Below are 25,590 nucleotides of genomic sequence, written 5' to 3'. Positions count from 1 at the left end.
ATTTAATTAACTGACTTTAAACTCCACAGTTAATCCAGCCCATGTTTTACATGAGACCTGAACTAAATCCAGATTTTCTGTGCTGCACGACACAGGTCTCCTCCTACAAACGAGTTAGAGCTACTTCATCAACAACTTTCGAGTGCACTAGATATGAAATCTCGAACAAATAAAAGCACATAAAGTTTTGGGTTTGTTTTGTTTTGTTTTGTTTCATGAGTTGAGCCCTAAAGAACAAGCGGTTTGGGATCTCGTCCGGGTCTCGCCTGGACTTTGGTTTTCCTGCATTCTTCTTTGTTACGGAAACAGATGCTTCTTCCTTCTCACGTGAGAATAAAACATTCCCGCTTAAAGTAATGAGTTTAAGGACTTACTGTACGTGTTTGTGCATGCTGCTGGCAGCAGCGACAGAGCTTTAACTTTAATGTGTTTTGAAACCATGATTTTACTTGATAAGGGGACATTTTATCTTTATTTGTGTATTTTTGTTTTTGCGTTGCTAAATTTCAACCAGTGTCTGCATGACACATCTTATGGTTATATTTAGGCATGGCTTGTGACACATAAGTGTCAAAGTCTACACTCTGCAAATGGTCTTACTAACGTGAACCTGTGAAAAATAGAGGGTCCAGGTCCACAGAGGAAAAAAGCCTTTGAGATCTACAGTCTTATGTTTGCATTATTAATCTTAATGGTTTTTCACTCCAAATCAAACATTTTTATCATTTAGGTGAAAACTTCCTGACTTCTTGGTTTGATTTGAGCCTTTAAAGTGAAGGTAATCTCCTCATCATGTCCTGTGATTCGGACCCTTACATCTTCACCACCGACACCCTCCCTAGTAACCTCCGCTTCCTCCCTCCACTTGCGAATGGCCATCTGGGCTGGAGGGTGTACAATAATATCATGCACATGGGGGGCGTTTATAATGGGGAGGGCGGGCGCTGCCACAGAGCAGATGTCCCCTGCCCTCTAGCTGTTAAGGTGGAGCTAGAGGAACCTGTCCAACACACCTACAGCCTGGACACCCACAAAGGTAGACTCTCCTGTGCAGGTGTTTTCTCAATGGTGTTGTTGCCGATCTGGTCTCATACTTCTCTCTCCTGTTCTTGTGCAGGCATTTTTATTCACACTCTGAGCTCCGCTAGCGCCACTGCCACACAGTCTTTGTACTCTCACCGACACTATCCCAACCTGATGGTGATGGAGATCCTGCTGGAGCGTCAGGCGACCTCACAGGAGCCTGTCACGGTTAAGCTGGTCAGCTCATTCACACCTCAAAGCAAAGACATCAGGTTTGAGACCGGTCCTGATTACAGAGGAGGCAGGTGAGGCTAACAACATTTTTTTAGTAAAAGGAAAAACTGTTGCACAATCTAAATCCAGCCCTCTCTCAGCCACATCCAGGGACAGACAACCACAGCTGAGTACCCTGGAGGTTCTTGTCCTACTGTGCACCTCATCTGGACCCCCGTGCCCGTGACTCTGATGCTCCCTCCCGAGCACAGCGAGGCTCGCTGGGGTTTCATCCTGGTTGCAGCCAGCAGTTTAGACTTGGCTGAGGCCAGTTTTGATGAGGGCCTGAATCTGATGGCAACTGGTAGTCTGCGTCCATCTCACGAGAAGGCCTGGCAAGAGCTGTGGCTGCAGAGCAAAGTGGAGGTGACAGGGTCTGAGAGCCTCTGCAAGGCCCTGATTGGCTGCATGTTCTACCTCCTCAGCGCTTTCCCGTCCATACATGACACCTCCAGCTCTTTTGGTGGAGTCAGTCCAGGAGGGCTCTCTAATGGTGGAGAAGGCCAGGACTACTGGGGCCATGTTTTCTGGGACCAAGTGAGGCTAGATTCAGCCAATGGCCATGTGTTGTTGATTCTGTTATATGTTGTGTCACACAATGACTCTTCCTTCCTGTGGCAGGACATCTGGATGTATCCCGGGATAGCCCTTTTTTATCCGAAACTAGCCCGAGCTGTGCTGGAGTACAGGGTGGGGACCATAGATGGTGCTAAAGACAACGCCCAAAAGCAAGGCTACAAGGTATAAGACGATCGGTGGAGTGTTTTTGTTTTTTGTTTCTACTGTTTTTTTTTCTGTTCAACTCTGAAAACAGAACACACAAACGCACTCATGATGTGGTGGTACATCAGAACACAGTAAAGTAAATAACAAAGTTACAATAATAAAAAAATAAAATAAAGTAAAGTTTATTTATATAACACCTTTCATCGACATGTGTCACAAAGTGCTTTACAAGGTAAAAACACAGTACAGTCATAAAAACCCTGGTCTAGTTAAAAGCTTTTTGAAATAAAAATGTCTTTAGCTGCTTTTTGAAGGTCTCCACCAAATCCAAACACCGTAGAAATTGGGGAAGTGCATTCCACAGTCTGGGTGCAACAGCTTGGAAAGATCAGTCCCCTCGAGTTTTAAAACGAGTGTGGGGGACCACTAAAAGGTTTTGGTTTGATAACCTCATGTTACGAGAAGAGGTATGTGTACGAATCAAATCAGCAACATAGGGAGGGGCCTGTCCCTGTAATGCTCTAAAAGTTCAAACTAGAAGTTTAAAATGGAACCTAAATCTGATTGGTAGCCAGTGCAGCGACTGTAACACAGGGGTCATGTGAGCTCCCTTGTTTGAGGGGGTCAGTAGCCTCGCTGCAGAGTTTTGAACAACCTGTAGACGAGCTAGCCCTTTCTTGTTTAGACAAGTAAACAGGCTGTTACGGTAGTCGAGTCTTGTAGAGACAAAAGCATGTATTATCATCTCGAGTTCACTTATCGACACGATAGATCTAAGTTTTGTAATCTTCCTCAAGTGAAAAAAGCAGGTTCTTACTATCTGATTTAAATGTCCCTCCAAAGAAAAAGCTTCATCAAAAACAACACCCAGGTTTCTAAGGTTATGTTTCTGTGAGGAACCTAAGTCACCCAGTCGCCGTTTAATATCAGGTATTGCACTGTCTGGTGCAATAATCAAAAGTTTCTGTTTTGGCCGGGTTTAGCTGTAACCAATTATTGTTCAACCATTGTTTAATGTTGGTTAAACAGTCAAGTTATTCGTGTTAATATTAGTTTCCACCAACAGTGGTGATTCCATTTGGTAGATTTACACAATTTCCACCCAACCAAACTCTCTAAATATTTGGTTATGGACTAAACAATAACATCCAACATGTTCGTTGTTCAGTTTTAGAGGCTCGCAGGCGGATTTTGTTATCAGAACAGGTCTTAAAACACATTCCTGACACAGTGGAATTAATATTCCTGTGCAGATATTTACAATAAAGTCCATTAAGACATTTTTTCAAATGTTGTGCTTTTTTTAATATAGGATGTGACATATTAACCTTCTGAATACTTTCACAGTTACCTGCAAGGATGCTGTATAAGCAATACTACAGGTTGGACATATAATCTGTAATATCAAAACTACTCAGAACCAGAGCAAATCTTAATACTATTAAGAGTTTCTGAGGAATTTCAGGCAAATAACTCAGTGTTAGATTGTAAAAAAAACAAAACAAGCAGTGGGTACAACAGTGAGGCAGAAACGACAGATTCAACTGTAAAATCAGATATACTGTAAAAGATAAACAGGACGACTTTGTTGAAACCTGGTATCCTTCCATCACTTACTTGGAAAGAGATTATGATCGTAATAGCTGTTGCGTGTCCTGGTGCATTCACAGTGCCCATATTTAGTGGAAAATCCATGTTCTCTTATAATCCTTTTTTTCTTGCAGTTTGTTTTTGTTTTGTTTAACTGTGTGACATATTCTGAGAGTAAGAGTAACAACTGGGATATAATAATGAAAATCCTAGAATAAAGATGAACTTGGCATGAGAATAAAGCTGTATTAACACCTCAGACCCTAGTGGTTGTAATATTTTCTGTACATCTGCACCATTGGTGCACAGTTAGTATCTGCTGTATGCTATTGTAGAGCCATATATTTGACTCTCTGTAGGTCCGGCTTTACTTTTTAATAATAACAATCAAACAGAGTCTGAGTCTTCTAAAGAAATATGCTGTTTTACAGGGTCTAAAGTTCCCGTGGGAGAGTGCTGTGTCAGGGAGAGAGGTGTGTCCAGAGGACATTTATGGACAACAAGAGATTCACATCAACGGAGATGTCACATTGGCTTTCCAGCACTATCTCTACCTCACCGAGGTATGCTCGTTCACATCCCCACTCACTGTCCCTCCTACCTGGCGTCGTTAATCTAGCTCTTTGCTTTAGGATCTGTCCATGTTCAGAGAGGGACTGGGCAGCGAGGTCATCTATGGTGTGGCTGATTACTGGGTTTCAAGGGTAACCTGGAAGCCCGAGGACCAGAAATATCACCTAGATGGTACTCAACCTCGTCACGCCAAATAAATTCAGTGCATCAGTTACCCGCTTTAATGAAAGGATCTTACTCACACTTTGGTTTATTTTATATTGAACGTTAACTTCATGTTGTTTCCATTCAGGTGTCATGCCACCCGATGAATATTACTACAATGTCAATGACTCTGTGTACACAAACACAGTGGCCAAGCTTGGGTATTTGTATTCAAGATTAAACTTATAACTATAACACCTTATAACTTATGTCTTATCAATACCAGTAATAATGAAAATATCTTATTTGTCTTCAGTCTTCAGTTTGCTGTTGAACTGGCTGAACTCCTTCAGCACCCTGCGCCCAAGGAATGGCAAGCAGTGGCCGAATACATTAAGATACCTTTTGACGAAGAGCATCAGTACCACCCTGAGTACGACGGCTACATTAAAGGTTAATATTTGTTTCTGTTAAGAAAGAACCTTAAATATTCTTAACTTGATGCTAGAATATCCTCTGGGTGACAAACAGGGCATCCCGTGAAGCAGGCGGACACAGTGATGCTGGGATATCCTCTTGGATTGCCGATGTCCCCAGAGGTTAGAAGGAATGACCTTGAAGCATACGAGCCAGTGACAGACCCTCACGGTCCAGCCATGACATGGGTATGAAAGACACAGCATCCTCTATGGTCACATGAAACTGCTGAATGAACTAAATTTGAGGTTTGTTGAATCTGTGTCAACAAGAATTAACCTCCTTGGACCTGACACTCACATATGTGGACATCATATTTTGTCCCAATAGCAGAAAGAAATTAAAAATGCATGCCATGAAAGAGTTTGGGTCTTAGGAGGTTAAAGTAGTTATTAAGACAAAAGAGGATCCAAATCAGTACTTAATGTACTTAATAAGAAGTCTTACTTCTCACTGTGGTGCAGTGACTGACTTTTGTGTTCATATTTGAATCAAAACTTTTTACTTTCCTTTTTCAGGGGATGTTTGCAATCGGCTGGCTGGAGCTCGGGGAGGCTGAGAAAGCTCAGCTTTTACTTGAAAAGTGCTTCAACAACATCCAGGGCCCGTTCCAGGTACCCTTTGGCTCACACATCCACATAAACACACACCTGACATTTACTGGGTGAAAGATTGATTACCTTTCCTCGCAGGTATGGAGTGAATCATCCGATGGCTCCGGTGCAGTCAACTTTCTCACAGGTATGGGAGGATTTCTGCAAGCTGTGCTGTTTGGCTACACCGGTTTTAGGTTAGTTCTTAATCCAGGAAATAAACACTTCGGTGTGTTCAGTCCACAGTGTGTTCACAGTGATACAAAGCTTCACATACTTGTTTTATATCCTAGAGTTCAGAAGGACTGCCTGGCATTCTCGTCACTGCTTCCCAACGACGTCTGCGAGCTTTGTGTCCGTGGTGTGAACTACCTGGGCAGCCAGATGGACTGGCTGCTGAGGAAGGAAGAAGTCTGTATCATACTGAGGGAACAGGAAGGCAGTCCAGGCAATACTAAGCCCTGTAATTTACAAGTTGTCCTGAAGGCATCAGGAACTAAAATCCCCCTCACACCAGGTAAAGCACAAGTTCAAACATGCAGTTTGAACATGCAGTTCTTCAGAGAAAGTTTTATTCATGAAGATAATTTGATAGTTTCTATGTTAATAAGAGACAAACACTTCTCACAGTATAGCAAAAAGAAATTATCATTTAACTGTTTATATGGGGACACAATATTGATAGAAGTGAAAAACATATGAATCTCATAATCAGGGAAAAAACTTCAAGACTGTGATCTTCTCCAGCTTACCTTATCTAGGCTGGAAGTGATGTCAAAAAATAATGTGTGGGGCATGAACTCAAAAGCATAGCCTGCCAGAAAAAGATTTGAAACCGGTGTGCATACCTGAACCTGATCCAAACTTGTATACGTCTATATTTTCAGGGCAGCCGGTAACTTTCCCTCGAGAGCCCGGATACGTTTGCAAACTGATTTCAGCTGCTTCCTGCTGGCCTTTCTGAAACCTGAGCACCGATCCTCCGAAACATTTCACATGCTGACAGTTGAAAGCATATTATTTGTTTTTATTATATTTTGCTTGATTTACTAAATGTATGGAATAAAGAAGGGCAGTATTAATTTAAGTCCCCCAGCAGCTACGGATCTGAGCAGGGCAACAAATACAGTACTACACTGATGGATTTGTGTAATATTTGTGGACTTTTAAAGTTAATTAAAGAAATACAGAGAAACTTTGAGTCTAAATTACTGAGTTATTGAAGTTTGTGATGTCAAAGGAAATATGATTATCAGAGTTATTATAATTACGTATTTTTATTTAGTGTTTTTGTTTTAGTTTTGAATCTCTTCCTTTCACTTTAGTTCAGAGCAGCTTTGACATTTGAGTTTAATCTTTGTATATTTTTTATATTTTATGTATGCTAATTGTCCTTGATCAAGATGGGACTCACCAGGCACCGCATTGTAACAATATTATCACTTGATTTAACTCATGATATGATACTATAGCAATTTTAAACATTTTGTCATATGCAGAGTATTGCAGTAACATTTACTGTGATTTACCAACTGGAGTATTATCAGAATACAAGCCGCTGGCAGCCAGTTGAGTCGAGTCCCCTCGAGTTTGTTTGTTAATCAAGACTCAGACATCTGGAGACTGATGGCAACATGTTCGCCATCTGTCTGCATTTATAAATTAGACAGCAATTATTTGCAGACCTTCAGCAATCTGTCTGACAGTGATTGCAGTCAGTCCAACTCAGACTGCAGTTGTTTGCAGGAATGCATAATGTGATCAAATTAAACAAATCACCAGCCATCAATTTCTTTTATAGGTTTAAGGAGGTTGGTGTTTAATTTTCACTCATGTGACCAAGCCAATACCTTGAATTAGGAGATAGACTGGTCAAACTAAGTGTATAAAGTGTAGGATGTTGTTTTGTTTAACTGATTTAATGTAAATTTGCTCTTCCAAGGTTCCTCAGGAGATGTGGTGCGTGAAAAGGGCCCTCCTTTCTGCAGTGTTTGAAGAGTATTTTAATTTATTTGAAGAGATATAGATATTTGGTGTCTTTGTATTGATACATTATCACCGTGTAAAAATTGTGACACTCCCTAGTGTCTCTCTACTTGGGGATAATGAATACTTGCACCATCTCCTTTGACTACATTAAGAAAAGACTAATTTAGGGAGTAAGTTTTAGTGAACTATGTTAATTTGCCTGACACTAAGCACATCCACACTTTTTAATGGTGACTGTTAGATGATTAGAGTTGTAGTTAGATATGCCATGCAAAAAAGCAAAACACTAAACAACTTACAATAATTAAAATGCATTATAGACTTTTATTTATGACTGGAAGGATGAGGGCACAAGAGTATATACACAATGCATTTCTGTTTACTTTGACTTACAGACTACCACGACCTTTGTAAGATTCATGACTTCAAGCATCCTGTAGCTTTGCTTCCTGACAGGAGAAAACTATTTCAGTCTCCAGGGGGGAAAAAATCCAGAGGAAGGTCATCACTGTTTACTTGAAATACAATTGTGTCGTCTTCTTGATTTAGGCACACTAGAGTGCTTGTGTTGTGTGTGCTTGCGACCCTCTACCCTTTAATCGTCAAATCCCCTGTGGTAAACTATTATATAATCCAACACCATCTAGAGTCTTAGGTTTTTCTGATAATGAGCACATCCACACTTTCCATCCAGATGTTTACTAATAAGAGCCAGCCGAACTCTAAACCCACAGTTTCCAAGCGTGATTTTAAATAATAAAAAGAAAAAAGAACGAAACAAAGAATAAAATACATTTTTCTAAACTGGTCCACTTTGGTTATATTGCACTGTCATTCCTGCATGTTTGAGTGCTGGAGGGGCGGACCACGACAGATCTCCGATTGGTCCATTTAAATCTGGGCAGCGCAGTAACTCCGCCTTGAACGTCTGCTCGGGTTCGCACGATTTGAGTTCTCGTGTCACGAATTTCGGCACTCCGCCTCATCCCCAGCTATTCTGACCGGGGTGAGCTCCGCCCATCCAAATATTCCAATCCACAAATCGAACGCCTCCCGGGGACACAGCGCTTCATGATTGGCTGGAGAGGTTTGAACAAGTTATAAACGGTTTCAGCGGGACAGTTTGTAGGGTCGTTGTTGTCTTCTTGGGTATTCATTAAAGTGGGAAGCTCCTCGTTTTAGCAAATTTGTCTTTTACGCAAGTATACAATTGATGTAGCTTTTTAAAAGAACGAGCCGTCAGAAAAGTGAACATCAAAGGTAAATATTTTGACATTATAGACAATGTTAGCTAAGGTCATCAACGTTAGCTGGCAAACGTGGTACTTTTAGGACACGGCAGAGCAGCTATCAGTAAAACGCGATAAAGATGTGTTATATTATGCGGATGTGTCTTAAAATTACTGTTGCAACAGTCTTACAGTAGTATTTAAAATAATATGCGTGCACTGTCTTAAGTGTCTTGTGTTAGCTAACCTAGCTTGTTCATTTGAAAACGTTGTTAATTTTGTTCACTTCAATACATTATTCAGTGCTTTTGGAATATTTAGCTCATGTAATGATGCTATTTTTATGGTATCTCAACATGCCAGGTTTGCAATAAGATATTAAAAACAAATCTCTTGGTCGACAACACTGTTAAATACCCACCGACCTTAATTGTCATATAGTGTAGTCGCGGAAGTGGAAAACTGCACTGTTCAAGTTTAGTATACGTTATCAGGAAATCCCACACATTAGTTAGTCTAATATTACTTGTATTCTTTGCACAGCTGTCCAAAGGTTAAAGTCTTATTGTAAAACGTTTTATTCTATAAAACAGTTTTTTAACAGGAACGATAGATAGATAGATAGATAGATAGATATTGGTTATTGAGATGAAAAAATGGTTAGTGCGTTAATCCTTTTAAAGGAACTCCGGGGTTTCTTTTTAAGCACATTTGGTTCGGATATTACCCGTGTAATACTTACATTCAGTGGCCACTTTGTTAGGTACATCTTGCTAGTACTGGGATGGACCCACGTTTGCCCCCAGAGCTGCCTTAATTTTTTTTATAGCATAGATTCAACAAGATGCTGTAAACATTGCTGAGAGAGCTTGGTCCACACTGACTTCAAAGCATAACACAGGTGCTGCAGATCCATGATGTGAATTTCCTCTTCAGCAACATCACTAAGATGCTCTACAGGTTTGAGATCTGTTGCTTGTTTGGCCGTTTGAGTGCAGTGAACTCACTCTCATGTGCAAGAAACAAGTTTAAGATGAATTTAGCTTTGTGACCACTGTCAGAAGAGGAGTACACTGTGACCTTAAAAGCATGGAAATTGTAAGCAACTGGTAACGGGGTGAAGTGTGGCGAGAAAATATCCCCCATATCCTCACCAGCCTGAACCATCAATGGATTTGTGCTTCCAAGTTGTTTTCACAAGATTCTGACTGTATCATCCAAATGTTGCAGCAGAAATTGTTGACTTATCTGATCAGGCAATGGTTTTCCAGTCTTCTTTTGTCCACTTGTGGTGATCCAGTGGAAAGTGTCACCTCTGTTTCCTCTTTGTAACTGACAGGAATGGCCCCCTGTAGTCTTCTGATGTTGTACGGCATCTGCTTTAACACTGAATGAGTTGGGCATTGAGAAATTTTTTTTCTTTTTTTTTTTTTTTTGGTTTGTTTTTGTATTTTTTTTTTTCCCATGTCGTAATTGTAATGAGTGTTTATTTGAGTTACCTTTGCCTTCCCATCACCTTGAACTAGTCTGGCTAGCCTCTTCTAACCTCTGGCATCAACAAGGCATTGTCACCTAGAGACCTGCCACTCACTAGATAATTTCTCTTTTTCAGGCTATTCTGTTCTTCTTTCTATGTTAGGAGATCTCAGTAGATCTGCAGTTTATTGAAATACTCAGACCAGCCATTTTTCACCGATTGACATTTATTATAATATTGGTGCATTTTATTTATTGGTGTGTCATATAAAGGAATTAAATATGTCGTCCTAAAACTGATTTAAAAAAATCAAAACAAAAACACTACAAACAAGAACAAAGAAAAGAAATGCAAAAAATATTGAGACAATGAGAAGGATTTAAAAAAACCAAACATTGCTGCATATGAAACATTTTTAATAAGCTATTTTGAAAAGGACATTTCAAACGCTGATGGTGCCCCATTCAATGAACTAAGTAGATTCCCCAGCTGCATTAGGGCTTCATAAGTCCTTGAATAAGGTGATTTAATGCTTTAAAGGGTATGGGTAAAATTTTAAGATTAGTAATTATTTTCTCAGCTAAACTGTAGCTGATGCTCCGTGTGGGGCTGCTTGAAACTAAGGTGACTCTTAACAGCTGATCCATAATCTTGGAGAGGGGAGAAGGGGCTCCACTGCAAGGGAAAAAGAAAGCAAGATCATAGCAAAAACTAAAGGTTTTCAATTTCCCCCCCAGTTCAAAACTGGTGTTTGGGAGGTGACTGTACATAAGCATGATTTGGAAAAATTGCATTTTCCTCTCTTTGATAATAATGTACTGAAGCTTCAGTACATTACATTTTTCCCCCATATCAATTTAACCTCACTTAAAGAAAAGACATATTTTTAGGAGAGCCCTGCTGATTTTGGCACTAAAAAAGATAAAAATGAGTCTTTTTTTTTTTTTAATACCCCTGTAAATTGGGTCTTAACTATTCTTGTGATCTCAGAACTGTTGGCTTTTTGTGCCTCAGGTCGTCACCATGAACCCTGTACTATCAGTGCTATCCCTCACGCAGATGTTAGGTGGCAAAGCACAAGACATCATCGATGAAATCGATAATGTCCACATGGTTTGGCTTGAGGAGATACAACAAGAAGCCAATCGCATGTTCTCAAGGTAGGCTATAAATATGTTCTTCTATGTAGCTCTACTCTATAGATGTGTTTAATTTTTCTCTAATGGAGTGCTTTCTTTTCTTTGTTTCAGAGATTTTAATGCTGAACCAGAGTTGATGCCAAAAACGCCGTCACAGACGAAAAACAGTCGCAGGAAGCGTGTGTCTTTGGGTCGCCAAGAAGAAAATCAAGGAAAGCAAAGGTTTGTTTTATCAGTTCCTGGTTTTAGTGAAGGCAGTCTGAAGCGTGCTGTACCTTTTTTGTAACTCTTACGTTATCCTTTCCTGCTTAGATACTCAAAGGGAAGGCGCAGTAACCTTCGTGGCTCTTCTGTTAAATCACTGCAATTCACTGCTAAAGAGGATCCCATTTCTGAGGTCTCCACCTCTGACACCAGCAGCACTGGACAGTCCAAACGCACCACTCGCAGAAACAAACAGACAAAGCCTGAGGTGGTAGATGATGAGAGCCAGTCACCTCATGACAGCGATAAAGCTGAAGAAGTGCAAAACAAAACGCAGATGCTGGAGGAGGAGGAGGAGGAGGAGGAGGAGGTGGTGGTTGAAAATAAGGAGGTGAATGATGCTAAAGTCAAACCAAATGACACAGTTGGCAACGCCACACCTCCTGAGTCTCTTAAGATTCCCTTACCTGAAGCCGTTGTCAGCATCTCTCATGCAGACCGCTTGTCTGCTGAGCTTGCAAAAGAGCCTGAGCCCTCTCCTCGTACAGCTGCTAAGATTGCAATAGCTGAATCTGCTCAAACCTCAAGGCGAAGCTCTGTGCAGTGCTCCCTGAAGCTACGTCACTCTCTGGCTGGCCTGCGGCACAGTATGACTCAGGAATCTGTCCGCCGTGCCTCGCGCCGCTCCATGCTTAAGAGGAAAGCTACTCGTGCGGGTAACTCCACATGTAGCACCAAAGTTAGTGGTAAGAAAAGGACTAGTTTGCTTATAATTACTTAATTTCCCAATTATTAAAGGGCTGTTTGAAATGTTTGACTTTTTATTATTGTAGATGACTCTTGCGTGGAGGAGGAGGAAATGGAGAGGGAAAACCAGGAAGTGTGAGTGTTATTTTAAAAAAAGGATATGGGAATCGTAATGATATGGTTTTGTAACAGAGCTTTAAAAAAAAAAAAAAAAAAGTTCTGAATGGTCTTCTTGAATCTACTGATCCTTAAACTAAATCTTTACCCAAAGCCAATAAGCACGAAACCTAGGAGTGATGTTGGATTTAACTTTAGGGCTCATGCAGCTGAGGGTGGTAGACATCTCAATGTCACGTTCTGTGATCAACAGATGCCTTCATGAATGTAAATGCACAAAGTTGGTACAAGATGCAAACTACAAATTATGCTCAAGAACAGGAAGCCCACATTAGACTTTGCCAGAAATCATCTAAATGAGCTGGCTCAGGTCTGGAAAGAAATTCTTTGTACAAGTAGAAACAAGATAAACTTGTACCAGAATGATGAGAAGTAGAAAGTATGGAGAAAGAGGGAAACCAAACTGAAGCATACCATATTATCTGTCAGACATGGTGGAGGTAGTGTTATCTCATGGGCCTAATGTCTGCCAGTGGAACCAGGTCATTTTTTGATGTGTTTATTGATGAAGTAGCAGGATGAACTGTGACATGTACAGGGCTGTGCTCAGACTCAGCCTAATGCTGCAAAACTAAAAGTGAAAACTAAAAAGCTGTAATTCCCAAGCAGTTAAAGTAAAATCTTTGTTAAACCCCCTGCATTAAAGCTGAAAGTCTGCACTTCAATCACATCTTATTCGTTTTTAAAAATCCACTGTGGTTGTGTACAGAGCAACAACACGTCTCATGCGCATCACTCGTTCCGTGGCTGCAAACTCACCCAAACTGGCGCCCCCATCATTGTTTATCAGTGAGATGACTCCTAACCGAGCAAGTATGGAAACTATTAACAAATACAATATATATTTTTTTTAAGTCTAAATGTCATTTCATTTGAGACTTATTTGCACTGAAAACATTGTTTTCTTTCAGTTGTCACTGAGAAGCTGAATTTGCTGCCAGTTCGGAGGTGGGTGCTATATGACTGCTGTGATAAAGAGCACATTTACAGGAAAAACTAAATGAATTGTGTTTTTATTTATTTATTTCTACCTGTGTTGTGTGGGGTTTTTTTTTTGTTTGTTTGTTTTTGTTTGTTTTTTATTAATTAATTAATTAATTTTTTTTTTTTAAAGGTCAAGTCGCAGCACTAAGCGTAAAGCACCTGATACTATAGATGAAAGTCCGACAAAGAGGTGCTCTCCTCCCAAGAAAAGTCAAAGTGTAAGAAGCTCTTAATATGGTTGATGGACATTTTCATGTTTTAAGTGGATTTCTTAAGGTTTGACACTTTCTGTTTGCTCTGGATGAACAGGCAATCAAACCCCACATGAAGTCTTTTCTGCACACCGTCCAAAAGAATCAGATGCTGATGATGACTCCGAATTCAGTCGGCCGGACCGCAGTGATCAAGTCCTTCATCAAACACAACACTCCTCTGAGGATTGATCCTAAGGTAGGCTTCACACGCTGCAAGGTAGCATTATTTAATATGTACCAGCTTCTCTCCACATGCTCGGTATAGTCAGTGTTGCAGTGAATTTAAAGTTGCATTCAGTCACTTTTAATCTGACTAATGTGAAAAGGTCCTTTCATCAGTGAGCATCCCATAAACCTAAATCTTGTATGTATTTGAGAAACTTATGGGAGCTTAAAATGTGGGGGGACAAATAAAAACAAAAAAACACACTTCATAAATGTTGTGGGTCATATTTGTGGTCTGGTATGAATTATGCGGACCTTATTTGGATGTGCTTTCTCCTCTCCTCAGTTCAACACTAGCATAGTGGTAAGTGTAATGTCAAACATCGAAGCACTTTGTTTTTGGGCATTGCTGGTGTTTAATATTCCCGTTGTGTGACTTGATTAAACTTGTACTCATTTAGCACTTTCCCCATCCAAGCCTCTTTCCCACTGGCATGACATTTGGGTGTTTTAAATAAAAAGTCAAGTACTAAATGTAAAGGTGGACTCTGCGCTGCACTTTCTATGGGCATGAGATCGACCTGCATGTAAACAACCTGAAGCTTATCAAATGCATTTGTTTCACAGCGGCCGTGTGTGGAAGGGGCTGCTCTGTAAACATTTCATCAGCCTGATCTCACGGGTCACTAATGGTCTTTGTTTGTCATGTTGTAAGCTAACAGAAATCAAATCACTTTAAATAGCTTTGGTAATCTCAGTGTTGTCTTTGAGACATTATTTCATCATAAAGTAGAAATCCATCTTAACCTAAGCTTTTTATTTATTTTCTTTTGAATGTGATTGACCTGTTTGTGGATTAAGATAAAACTGGGGAAGTATATCGCACAGTTACTTTTGGGATTTGTACAGTGCTGTGTTTGTGCACTTGGTGGTTTTTCCCTCATGGCCTTCTTAATGCATAGTTTCCTTATTTTAATCTGCACATTTGATTTAACTGAACCTTTTAGAGACCATGAAACTGGCATTTTGGATGGATTTTTGCTTTATTTTTGTAGGGGCCTTCTCCTCTCCCCCCCCCCCCCCTTTTTTTTTTTTTTTTTTTTTTTTTTTAATTTTATGATTGTTTGCCACCTTTTCACCTTACAGCATCTTGATCATATTTCTTTGTGACAGGATGAGGTTTTTATCTGAAAATCTACTTAATTTGTAACCTCTTTGTTCTATATTCTCAGACAAAAGAGCGTAACAAACTTGAAGCACTTAAAAAGAAGCAGGAGCAAGAGGAGGAAAGGATGAGGAAAATGGAAGAGGATAAGAAGAGGAAACAGGAGGAACTTAAAAGGTTAACCATGCACATATTTCAGAATCAAAGGCACAACTTAAATTTCTTTTAATTAACTTCTAACATCGTCTTCTAGGAAGAGGGATGAGAGGTTAAGAAGAGTCGTTGAGGCCAAAGTAAAAGAGGAGCAGAGGGAGGAAGAGAAGAAGAAGAAGATTGAGCAAAAAATGGCTCAGCTTGATGAGAAAAATGATAAGGTATGCAACAGCTCTGTTGGGCCTGAATCTGTATATTCCGCTTTAAAAGAAACCAACTCACATTTGCTCGGTCTTTCCCATTCTACACATTCATGCAGCGCGTGGCGGAGGAGAAGGCCAAGAAGAAAGCGGCCCTGAAGCGTCAAGAGGAGCTAGAACAGAAGAGGAAAATGGAAGAGGAGGCCAGAAAGAAGAAGATTCAGCAGGTTATTTGCTTTTTGTGGAGTATTGGCACTACAGCTCTTGTGCAGAGGGTTAAAGGCACTATATTTTCTTATACTGCATGCATGTTTGTTTGTTAAATCAGGAGGAAGAAAAGCGACAGCAAGAGTTGCTGGCCAAGAAGAAAGCTGAGGAAGAGGCTCGTAAAGCTCTCGAGCTGAAGAGGGAGCAAGAACGCGAGAGGGAAAGGGAGCTGGAGAGGGAACGGCAAGCTGCTGCGGAAAGGTCATATGATGATTTCAATACTTCTCACAGTATACAGGAATGCAGAAGAATAATATGTGGTCCTGATTAAACAAGAGCATATATTAGTACTGTTAGGTTTTGATTGGCTTTTCTAAGAATCCACTAACTGTAACGTTTTTTTCCTCTTAAACTGAAAATGTATCCCCAAAAAAAGAAAGGACCGGGGTCTTTTCTCTTGTTTGGCTATACAACCAGTCTGCTCCATATTATAAATGACCCCGCTGCCAATTTAAGGACACCTGTTACTTGGGCTTATCAGATAAAATATATCCACAGTTGTTAACATTAACAGTCACCGTTACAAATATAACTCCAGATGTTTAGCTTAAAAGGCTATTGTTAACTTTAGTGCTAAGAGCTGTGGTGGCTCTGATATCATCCTGCTGCACTGGAAACATTTTGCTCTGCAAAGTAGGACTTAAACAATGTGAATTTCAAATGATTAATAAATTTCTCACTTTCCAAACATCCATAAATTGTCCTTTATTACTCTCTGTCCCTCACAGATGGAAACAGTTAACAGGAAACTGTGATCAGTGATGTGGAGGAGTAGTGTATATACAAAACACCATACCTAACATACCTAAAGTGTTAATTACCTGAAATGACAAACAAAAAAGATTGTTAAAGCCTGTAAGAAAAGGATGTGATTTCACTCCAGGTTTTGTTTTTGGATTTTGTTTTTAAAGTTGATGTGATGTTTGTGCTTGCAGACAGCGAGTGGAGAAAGAAAAAGCTCTTGCTCTGCAGCGTGAAGTTGAGAGAGCAGCGAGAGAGAAAGAGATGAGGGAACTCGAGGAGAAAAGGAAGGCACTCGAGGAAAAAAGAAAACTGGTAAGAAATGGAATTTTAAACAAAACTTGATGTTTGAGCACTCGCAATAGTTACTCCTAATAAGAGAAATAAAAAGTGAGTGGAATTCCCCATGTTTGGGCTTGATATTTAAAAACAAAAAATAGAACTTGATTCAGATGATTAGGAAACATGGGTGTGAATACCCTGAAATTAAAGATGTGAGTCTGTGCGTTGTTGTTGTTGTTATTATTGTTATTATTATTATTATTATTATTATTATTATTATTATTATTATTATTATTAATAATATTAGCAGCATTATTAAATAAAAGGACTAGATGTTACAATCCCTGATGATGCATATTACAAGCACCATTTTAATTGGCCCAAACTATAAGGTATTGGTCCTAATGTGAACCTGTGGTGGTGTTTGTTTTTTCTCTGTGGTGTATGTACCAATATGTGTTATTGCTGGGTGCTTTCCCAGCAAAGAAATGTGATGCAGCATCACAGTTCACTTGTCAGTGGCTTCAGTATTTCAGCTCATTTTTGTATGTGGCAGAGAAAATTACTTCAGGTACTTTCAATTTAGCAGAGCAAAGGAAATCAGATTTACTTCAATGTTTAGTCCTAAAGTACTGAACGGTGAAAGTGCACACACATAATCAGTGTGGCAGAAACATGCAAGTCTGTGGCTTTCTTGCATTTGATGTCATGGTCAGTGAGGTATGTAAAGACTGCAGCAGGTTCTCCACTGTCTATGCTAGAGCTTCTCGTTCACGGTGTTTGATGGGGATCCACTTCAGCAGATGTTAATTAGCAGGACTCTTTCAGGAAATGACTCGGAAAGTTTTCTCTTCTCATAAAAACTCAACACGTGGTAATCTCATTAACTTAATGTATGAGGACGTCTGTCAGCAGCTGTTTGTGACTGCAGCTGCTCAGCTGTCTGGTTTTTCTTCCACTAGGAGGAGCAGCAAAGGCTGGCAGCAAAAGAGAAAGCTGCTAAAGAGCTGGAAGCTGCTAAGCAGAGGGACGCTGCTGCTCAAGAGGCTGCTAAAACACAGGTACAGCAAAACCTTCAGTTCATCGAGACATCTTAACATAGGTACAAACTGGGGAGCAAACCCAAACTACAGAAACATTTCCTGTGTTTCTATGCGTTCTGTTATTTGAGATCATATAGTCAACAAAAATATTTCAAATGAAACCGCTTTTAAGGGTGTTTTTTTTTTTTTTTTTTTTTTTTTTTTTTTTCTCCCTAAACCTCATTAAATTTCCTTCTCCCTCTCCCCATGCAATACAGACTGCTGCTAACCTAAATGTGACTGTGGATATTGAGGTAATAACAATAGATATTATACTTTTTACATTAGATTATATTCATTATACCATGTCTCTTCATCTGAAGCCTTAAGCATGTGAAAATGATTACGTGTGTGTCCATGACAAAGGTAATAGATTAGCATTTAATTTAGTTTCTCAGTAGCAAACATTTATAATAAATGTTTCAAAGGGTGTAAATTAACGTGTAATTTCCCAATTTTCTTGAACTGTTCAGCGCTCAGTAATGAGCACACCTGTAGGAAAAGGTGGTGATCTCAACGTGACTGTTGATATTGAGGTATGTGATTGTTTTATGTATTTTTAACACACGTATATTTATTCTAAACAAAGACTAAATTATTTTTTTCCCTCCTCTTTCTGCAGCACTCCTCGCCACAGTCATATGCCATCACGCCAAAGGGTGGAGATAAACCTTTGATTTTGTCCAAAAATTCAGAAGACTATGGGATGGACCAAAACAGTGATGACTCTACTGATGACGAGTCTGCACCAAGGAAGCCTATTCCATCCTGGGCAGAAGGTATTTAATGATCTCTTAACTCTTCAGTATACCTGAAGTGCTTATGTGTTACACGTTAATCCAGCTCAGTTATAATTGATTGTCTCAAATTGTTACGGTGGATTCATACTAAGCTCAAAATTCACCATGGAGTCCTACTACTGCTACTACACAGCTCCAGTCAAAGAAATATTGTAACCTCCATGAACTAACTCTAACTCTAACTCTCCTCTATCTGGGTCACCAAGCCTGAATTTGTTTGCCTCAGGAAGACTGAGAATTCCCCCCTAAATTTAGGCTGAAACTCTGAGCCTAAATTTAGGGAATTGCTGGTGAAATGAAATGGCCCAGCACCATGATGGTTTTTTTTTTTTTAAGACCCTGCTTTGAAAATCTGAGACAAGTTGAGGTGCCCGAGATTCACAGAATTTAGAAAGCCACTATTTTGTGATGTATATCAGGGCTCTAGAGTGCGACCAATTTGGTCGCAAATGCGACCAAATTTTTCAGTGGTGCGACTAAAAAAAAAAAAAAAAAAAAGTATTTGGTTGCACCTGTGCGACCAACTGTTCGGGTAGCAAAAAAATAATAAAATTCTGCAACCTTCCCTGTGGTCAGCAACAGACACACATTATGCCCCTATCGTGGACTAAACCAATCAGAGATAGTAAGGGGCGGGACCTCTCTGATTGGCTGTGGTCCAGTTGAAAGTGCAGGTGGAAGAGAGAGGTGAGTAGCTTGAATAAAGCGATATCGATTCATTAAATCCTGAATCGACTTTTAAATATAACTGAGTTTTTTTTTTCCCTGGCAAAACAATTTCAACAACAACCAAACAGCAAATGAGAGCAGGTACACGGATTCCACACAAAGACGTAACACAGACCCGACGCATCAGAATCAGCTTTGTCTTTCTCGGCTTTCTCAGCCGACGGCCCGCAGACGGACACGCTGTCGGAGCTCGGCGATTCTGCGTCGGGTCCGCTCTGTGTTTGCGCTGATTCTGAGCTGCAAAAGAAGCAGCAAACTGTGCTTCACATTTGATCAATGTCGTCATGAATTTTGCTTCTCTCTCGCTCTCTCTCTGTACTTTCAGTTTCCCGTCTCCAATCTGTTTTCTGTATTATTCATTCGCTTATTACCCACCAGTCTACCGTTGTTTACAGCGCTGTCGGCTGTGTGCCGGTACGCCTAACTTTTTAAAGTTACGCCCATGGCAAAAAGTTAGTCTACAGCCCTGTATATTGTTATTGGGATATGAGATTTTGGCCATACCTGCACATGTGCAATGTGAACATTTACAGTGGTTAAGATTGTATAGTTTGGCCACCAGAGGGCACTCTGTAACGTCCACGTTTTCATGTGTTCTGCACCCTGAACAGCCAGCTGGTCCAAGCATTTCATTCCCAGTTGGGCAGAGCACAAACGAATAAATACTAACCACAAAAACAAAACAAAAAAAATCAAACGTATTTGTTGGCACCAGTGGAGAGGAAGAAGTCTCTTCAATAGGGAGAGGCAGAAATCTGCTGAGATCTGTTGGACAACTGATTACTTGATCACAAATATAACTTCATTTCCTGACTGAACTTGAAATGTAATGGCTCCCTTGATATTAGCACACTTTAACTTGGGATGAAGAATCCTAGGTATGACACTACAGGAAACTTGAACCATGATAAGATATTTCAGACATTTGTATCACAGTTCTGGTCTCTACGTCACAATTTTACACCCCTACCAAACTGAGCTAAACCCACATGTGTTTGTGGATATTGCATGCTATTTAAAGCCCCTAAACAGACCTGTTTGTGTTCTCTCTCTCTCTTCCAGGTCCCAATCTGCAGCAGATAATAATGAAGCAATACTTCAACCCTCCTGATTTGGACTCTTTCTTTGGAGCAATCGAGTCACCACGACTAGAAAACATCTTTTACAAGAGCAAGCCCAGATATTTTAAACGTACCAGCTCTGCAGTGTGGCACTCGCCTCCAGCTGGAAAGTAACATCTGTACACTCATACAGATGTATTAAACTGCTGTATAGTTAAAATTCTGAAAATCTGTTTCAAATAAAGTCATTTTTTTTGTTTTTCTGAATATTCTTTTTAAATGTATGTTTGTGTTTCACATCTTTGTCTCAGTAGGTTTTTGTATCTGTGGTTTGTTTAGCTTTTAGAGATGTAATTGTTTTGTTTTGGCTTGTAAATTAAAAGCAGGTTAACTGAATAACAACGGTGATGGTTGTTTTTGCTGGACAGTAAAGCAGAATCTCTTTTATAATATTTATGGTTGTTTTCTTCAATCTGGTATGTCAAACTTTCTCTATTAGAGGTATGTGCTGTAAAAGGATTTTGTCACTCAGCAGTTGTCATGACTTTTAGTTCAAAATGCAGCACTGTGTTGAAAGCTGGTTGTAAAGCTTAAAGCTCAGGGAAATCCTCTGCTAAGAAGTCTGCTGTGTGTTCCAGAATAGCTACTTAATAGTTTTGGCACCACGGCTGGGGAAAATTTTAAATTTGGTGCGTTTATTTCACTAAAGTAAGGTTTAGCTTGACTTAAGTTACATCGATCTAGATCACACATGCAGCCTCTCAGTTATAGACTTTGTAATTGGTTTAAAATCTGGGTTTTTAATTTCGTTTAGTTTCAGGCTACAACCGAGAATTCTCTGCATTTATTATTATAAAGTTCAGATGCTCTTTATTCGGGTTTACTGATCCCTAAAATGGGTGTCAGACAGGTCTTGAGCCCAGTATTGGACCCACTGGACAGCTTTGGTAAATGTAAAGGAAGGCCTACATTTTGGACTTTTTGTCTTTGTAGCTCCTGATAAAGAACAGTAGCTATAAACTTGAATGCTTTTAAATGTTTATTTCTTAGAATTTAAGCCTAAAGAGTCATGCTGACAGATTTCATTTATTTACTACAAAAGCAATTTTCTTCATCGCGTAGAAAAAACAGACGTCCTGTTGCAATTGCATTTCTTTTTCTTATATTAACATTACAAGAATGAACTGTAAATAAATGTTTTTATCCTGAGAGAGAGCGGGGAGATTCTGTAAAATTAGACTGACATCTCTGTCAGACAGCATAATAAAAGAAATCGAAATTAAAAGGCGGCATTAAATATGTACCAGTTTCCATTGTAGTGTTTTACCTTTGGTCTACGGAATACGCAATGCATGAAAGACAAGACAGGTCCCAAGATCTACAAGATTTACTTGTTTTTGTTATGAATATTTTCATAGTTTGAATCTTCAGTGTTTAATTTTTGGGGAATGTGTCAGTCTTTAATTTAAACATAAAAAAAAAACCAATGCACAATGATTAAACATAATTTCAGACTAATGCAGCCGCTGGCACACTGGTTTGTGTGCTGTCCACATAGCCACAAAAGCTTTTAATTTTAACGTGTCCATTCCGCACCTTTAACGGCTAACGTCAACAGCGTTGCAGTCACCTAAGTGCGTTTGCGCGTCGGCAAAACGGCGAGTTAAGTCCTTAGTTGGAAATTTAATGTCGCAAGCAAGCGCAACTATCAGCGATAAGTTTAGCGAAACGTGTGAAATCGTCGAAGAAGGTTGGTTTATATAACCGCTTCCTCCGCAGCTGGGTTTAAATGTGCAACCTGTCCTGTTTGTGAAATCAGCTGACTAAGATTTGGTTGCTAGCAGCGATTAGCTGCGCTGAATATATTTGGCAACGCAACTGTTGTTCAGTTAGCGTGGGCTTCGATGCCTGCAAGGTGCACGAAGCTTAAATTTTGATATAATTTAGCCACCAAGTTGGCCTTATTCATGCCACTGCCATAACCTAACGTTCCTCATAGCTGTTAAGCCAGCCTCCGCTTGGGTCACGCAAGCAACCAGCGTTGTTTTTCATGTATTTATACTAAGCATTACGGTAGTGTAAGAAATACCTTAACGATAAAAGCGCTTCTGGGGAATTGGGATATATATATACTCCCTTCAAACTTAGTGACTTGCGTGTAACGAGATCGATTAAGAGTTTTAATATTTCAATTCAACACCAGACTGTTATTGTGCGGGAGACACCGAGAGGCAGCTTTTATGTTAAAAGCAGCACTTACCGTAATGCTTAGTATACGCAGGTACACCACGGCCAACAAGAACAACAAATAAAACAACGCGGGTGGTAGCCCGTTATTTGGCAGTAGCTGCAGGCTTGAACGCTGTGGTTTCTTTGCGTGTGCAGGTAAACAATGTTTGTGTCTCGTCTTATCACAAGTTCAGTGTCACGAAACACGGATTCTGTATTAACTAGGTGCAAATTTAAGACAGAAGTTGTCTGCTACTTTACTATTAACTTTGACCAACAGCTGCTCTGGTGTTTGCCTTTTTTAGTCCCAAGGTCATTTGTCTGGATTAATGTGAATACAGATGACGTTGTAGTGTCCACTCGATTATTTATATGTAGGGACATTTTTCAGATGTTTTAAAAGTAGTTGTGTTTAGTTTGATGCAGGCAAACAAACACGTGAAGTGTAAATTCTCAGTGTCTCAGTATTGATGGCTAGATACTTTTTTAAAATGCAACATACTGCAATTAACTGCCTGAATAATCTGCTTCTCCAGTTATGAACAGCCTTACATTTGATCAGCATTTAGTTATTGTTATGATCTTTCCAGAAATGACTTCTCAGATCCGTCAAAACTTCCACCATGACTGCGAGGCTGCCATTAATAGACAGATAAACCTGGAGCTGTATGCCTCTTATGTTTATCTCTCTATGGTAAGAAATGTTTCTGAGTCAGTGGTGTTATGTATCACAGCCCTGTGTTATTTCAAAGGCATTAAAAAGAGTGTTTTAATCTTTTTGTTTGTTTATTTTTGTTTACTCTCCTGACTTTTAGGCATATTATTTTGAAAGGGATGATAAATGCTTGCCAAATTTTGCAAAGTTTTTTCACAATCAGTCCAAAGAAGAGGTTGTGCATGCAGAGAAGCTGATGACCTTCCAGAACAAGCGGGGAGGCAAAATATTTCTGCAAGACATCAGGGTATGTAAGGATATTTTCGCTAATGAGTTTAAAAAAAAAAAAAAGCCAAATTCATGTCTTTTTATATTAAAAAACAAAACCGTCTTTTTATTCATCAAGGCTTTACAATGTTTTTTAATTATAAAAATGGATGGACTGCAGTGCTTCAGGTTGCTTTAATATGAATAATTTTACATGAATCTGATCGGTGCTGAATCTTCTTGAAATATTAATGCGTTAGAAACCGGATAGAGATGAGTGGGGGAGTGGCGTGGAGGCCTTGGAGTGTGCCCTGCAGCTGGAGAAAAATGTAAACCAATCCCTGCTGGACCTGCAGAAAATGGCCACTGAACACAATGACCCTCATGTAAGAAGCAGGCGTGGAGGATGTACAGTCTCCGCTGTTCGGATATGACTATCTAGTAAGATGCAGCATATTGTCTTTTTCCGTCCCCCGCAGATGTGCGACTTCATAGAAACACATTTTCTGGACGAGCAGGTAAAATCCATCAAACAGCTCGCCGACTGGACCTCAAACCTATGCCGGATGGGAGCCCCTCAGAGCGGCATGGCTGAGTACCTCTTTGACAAACACACCATGGCTGAAGAGGGCAGTTAAATTGAGGCACATGTGATCATGGGTAATTCTGCTGCATGTCTGCCAAATACAGTATATACTGCATATGTTATAAAAGAATGCTGCTTTATTTGTGTTCATTAGCTGTTAGCAGAGGCTGTAGCGCAGACTGGAGTTGTGTAACCCTCACCTCATACTACGTGTAGTGTGTAAAAAAAAAAAAAAAAAAGACTAAGCAGGCCTTTAAATCATGCTAGTTATGCATTCAGGTTTCCTTACATGTCAGGTTTAGGAAGATTGGACCGTGGCGCTGAAACGTTTTAGGCTGCAATAATTTAAATTACATGCATTGAAAAATTGTTAATCAACCTTTTTTGTTTGAGAATTTAAAAAGCAAAGAGAAATTCTGCTTTGTTATCTGTTATACCAGTGGTGTTTAAAATTTTGTGACTGTAAAGTAAGGTAAAGGCACTTTGGACAGAGTTGGACCTACCATGTGTGTCATCACTTCATTAGCTCTTATTTAGCACTTAAGTCCAACCATCTTGGTGCATTTTTTGGCTTTTCAAGCTCCTCTTCAGGTAGTGTGGCACCATGTTGGCATTAAGCTACACCTCCCAAAAATTACACACTCAGGCTGAGGTATTTTGTCCAGCTGAAGCCCCAGGCTTCTGTGTACTGATAAAGCTACCACGGTATTATTCGCAATAAGGTTTTTCTGGCCTATTCAGTTATTTTATTCTTTTTCTTTTTTTCACAGAATATTTCTCATAGTTTAACCACCATCCACACATAAAAGCCAAGAACCATGTTTATAGACCACTCCAATATATTCTTGTTACAATATGTAACAATACTAAAACACTGGTTAATTTAATTATATTTATTATTTTATAGCGTGTGTGTGTGTGTGTGTGTGTGTGTGTGTGTGTGTGTGTGTGTGTGTTGTTTTCCATTTGTCTTTATTTTAAGAAACCTTTGGTTACTAGCACAACTCTAGTTCTCTGAAAACTGAGCTCTGTATCTCACTGTGAGACGCCTTCTGCTTTGTCCAATCAATGAAACTCCACTTTCACTACATCTGACTTAAACAGACGAGCCACCTCAAGAGCATGATGTAGGGCAGTGCGATGAGATAGCTCAGAAAGCTGAAATTGCAGCTAAATGCACTTTTAATGGTGGAAAAAGCCACTTACCCATCTATCAAATCCTGAAGGAAGCATACTTGAAACAGAACACTGATAGTTCACAGCTAAGAATACAATTCCCTATCTCTCAAATATACACCATTTTTTAACATGCCAGGTCCATTGGAGCAGACAAGCTAGCTCTACCATCCATAATTATGAATAACATTGTACATTTTTGTCATTTTTTTAATGTCTCATAAAATCTTTCAGCTTGTTTTATTTTTGACAGTTAAATAAACATTAACATGCATAAGCAGTGAGACCTGTGAAAATGTTTTCTCATTGTATTTTATTTGGACTGATTGCTTCCTTCTGCAGATGTTAAGTCAAATTGTAGATTCAGTATGCTTGTAAAATAAAACAATAAAGTTGTAATGTACAAATAAATTAAAGTTTTTCATTTTATTTG

General features: G+C 39.6%; 3 protein-coding genes across 7 annotated transcripts; all 3 read left to right on the top strand.

The window, feature by feature from the left end:
• The first annotated feature begins 68 nt into the window (after positions 1-68).
• pgghg (protein-glucosylgalactosylhydroxylysine glucosidase) lies at positions 69-6,594 on the top strand. Of its 2 annotated transcripts, XM_082540423.1 has the most exons (14): positions 70-327; positions 731-1,036; positions 1,118-1,328; positions 1,398-1,833; positions 1,918-2,037; positions 4,044-4,175; positions 4,245-4,356; positions 4,478-4,550; positions 4,646-4,782; positions 4,861-4,994; positions 5,325-5,420; positions 5,499-5,596; positions 5,693-5,916; positions 6,287-6,594. In XM_082540423.1, exons 2-14 carry the CDS (start codon positions 793-795, stop codon positions 6,361-6,363), a joined length of 2,094 nt encoding a protein of 697 aa, XP_082396549.1. In that variant the 5' UTR covers positions 70-327; positions 731-792; the 3' UTR covers positions 6,364-6,594. The 2 variants fall into 2 exon arrangements, with proteins under 2 accessions (XP_082396550.1, XP_082396549.1); XM_082540424.1 differs by lacking the exon at positions 6,287-6,594 and having other exon boundaries at positions 69-327; positions 5,499-5,547; positions 5,693-5,881.
• Positions 6,595-8,463: 1,869 nt separating this feature from the next.
• incenp (inner centromere protein) lies at positions 8,464-20,661 on the top strand. 3 transcript variants are annotated; one of them, XM_082541756.1, is made up of 20 exons: positions 8,464-8,648; positions 11,154-11,254; positions 11,345-11,455; positions 11,546-12,183; positions 12,271-12,319; positions 13,071-13,174; positions 13,273-13,309; positions 13,476-13,563; positions 13,655-13,795; positions 14,111-14,128; positions 14,997-15,106; positions 15,183-15,303; positions 15,402-15,509; positions 15,611-15,750; positions 16,485-16,605; positions 17,535-17,633; positions 17,873-17,908; positions 18,128-18,190; positions 18,277-18,433; positions 20,246-20,661. In XM_082541756.1, exons 2-20 carry the CDS (start codon positions 11,154-11,156, stop codon positions 20,416-20,418), a joined length of 2,415 nt encoding a protein of 804 aa, XP_082397882.1. In that variant the 5' UTR covers positions 8,464-8,648; the 3' UTR covers positions 20,419-20,661. The 3 variants fall into 3 exon arrangements, with proteins under 3 accessions (XP_082397882.1, XP_082397880.1, XP_082397881.1); XM_082541754.1 differs by having other exon boundaries at positions 8,465-8,648; positions 11,109-11,254; positions 20,246-20,658; XM_082541755.1 differs by lacking the exon at positions 14,111-14,128 and having other exon boundaries at positions 8,465-8,648; positions 11,109-11,254; positions 20,246-20,658.
• Positions 20,662-21,767: 1,106 nt separating this feature from the next.
• Positions 21,768-25,523, top strand: fth1b (ferritin, heavy polypeptide 1b). Of its 2 annotated transcripts, none has more exons than XM_082541767.1 (5): positions 21,768-21,994; positions 23,064-23,167; positions 23,289-23,435; positions 23,656-23,781; positions 23,875-25,523. In XM_082541767.1, the coding sequence occupies exons 1-5, from the start codon at positions 21,931-21,933 to the stop codon at positions 24,031-24,033; spliced, it is 600 nt and encodes a 199-aa protein (XP_082397893.1). In that variant the 5' UTR covers positions 21,768-21,930; the 3' UTR covers positions 24,034-25,523. The 2 variants fall into 2 exon arrangements, with proteins under 2 accessions (XP_082397893.1, XP_082397894.1); XM_082541768.1 differs by lacking the exon at positions 21,768-21,994 and adding an exon at positions 22,023-22,629 and having other exon boundaries at positions 23,875-25,522.
• The last annotated feature ends 67 nt before the right edge of the window (positions 25,524-25,590 follow it).

The sequence above is a fragment of the Aulonocara stuartgranti genome (genome assembly GCF_965226115.1).
Source record: "Aulonocara stuartgranti genome assembly, chromosome: 7".
In the NCBI taxonomy this organism is placed as follows: Eukaryota; Metazoa; Chordata; class Actinopteri; order Cichliformes; family Cichlidae; genus Aulonocara; species Aulonocara stuartgranti.
Note: the sequence above shows the minus strand (reverse complement) of the source record. Positions and strands in the feature narration are given on the sequence as shown.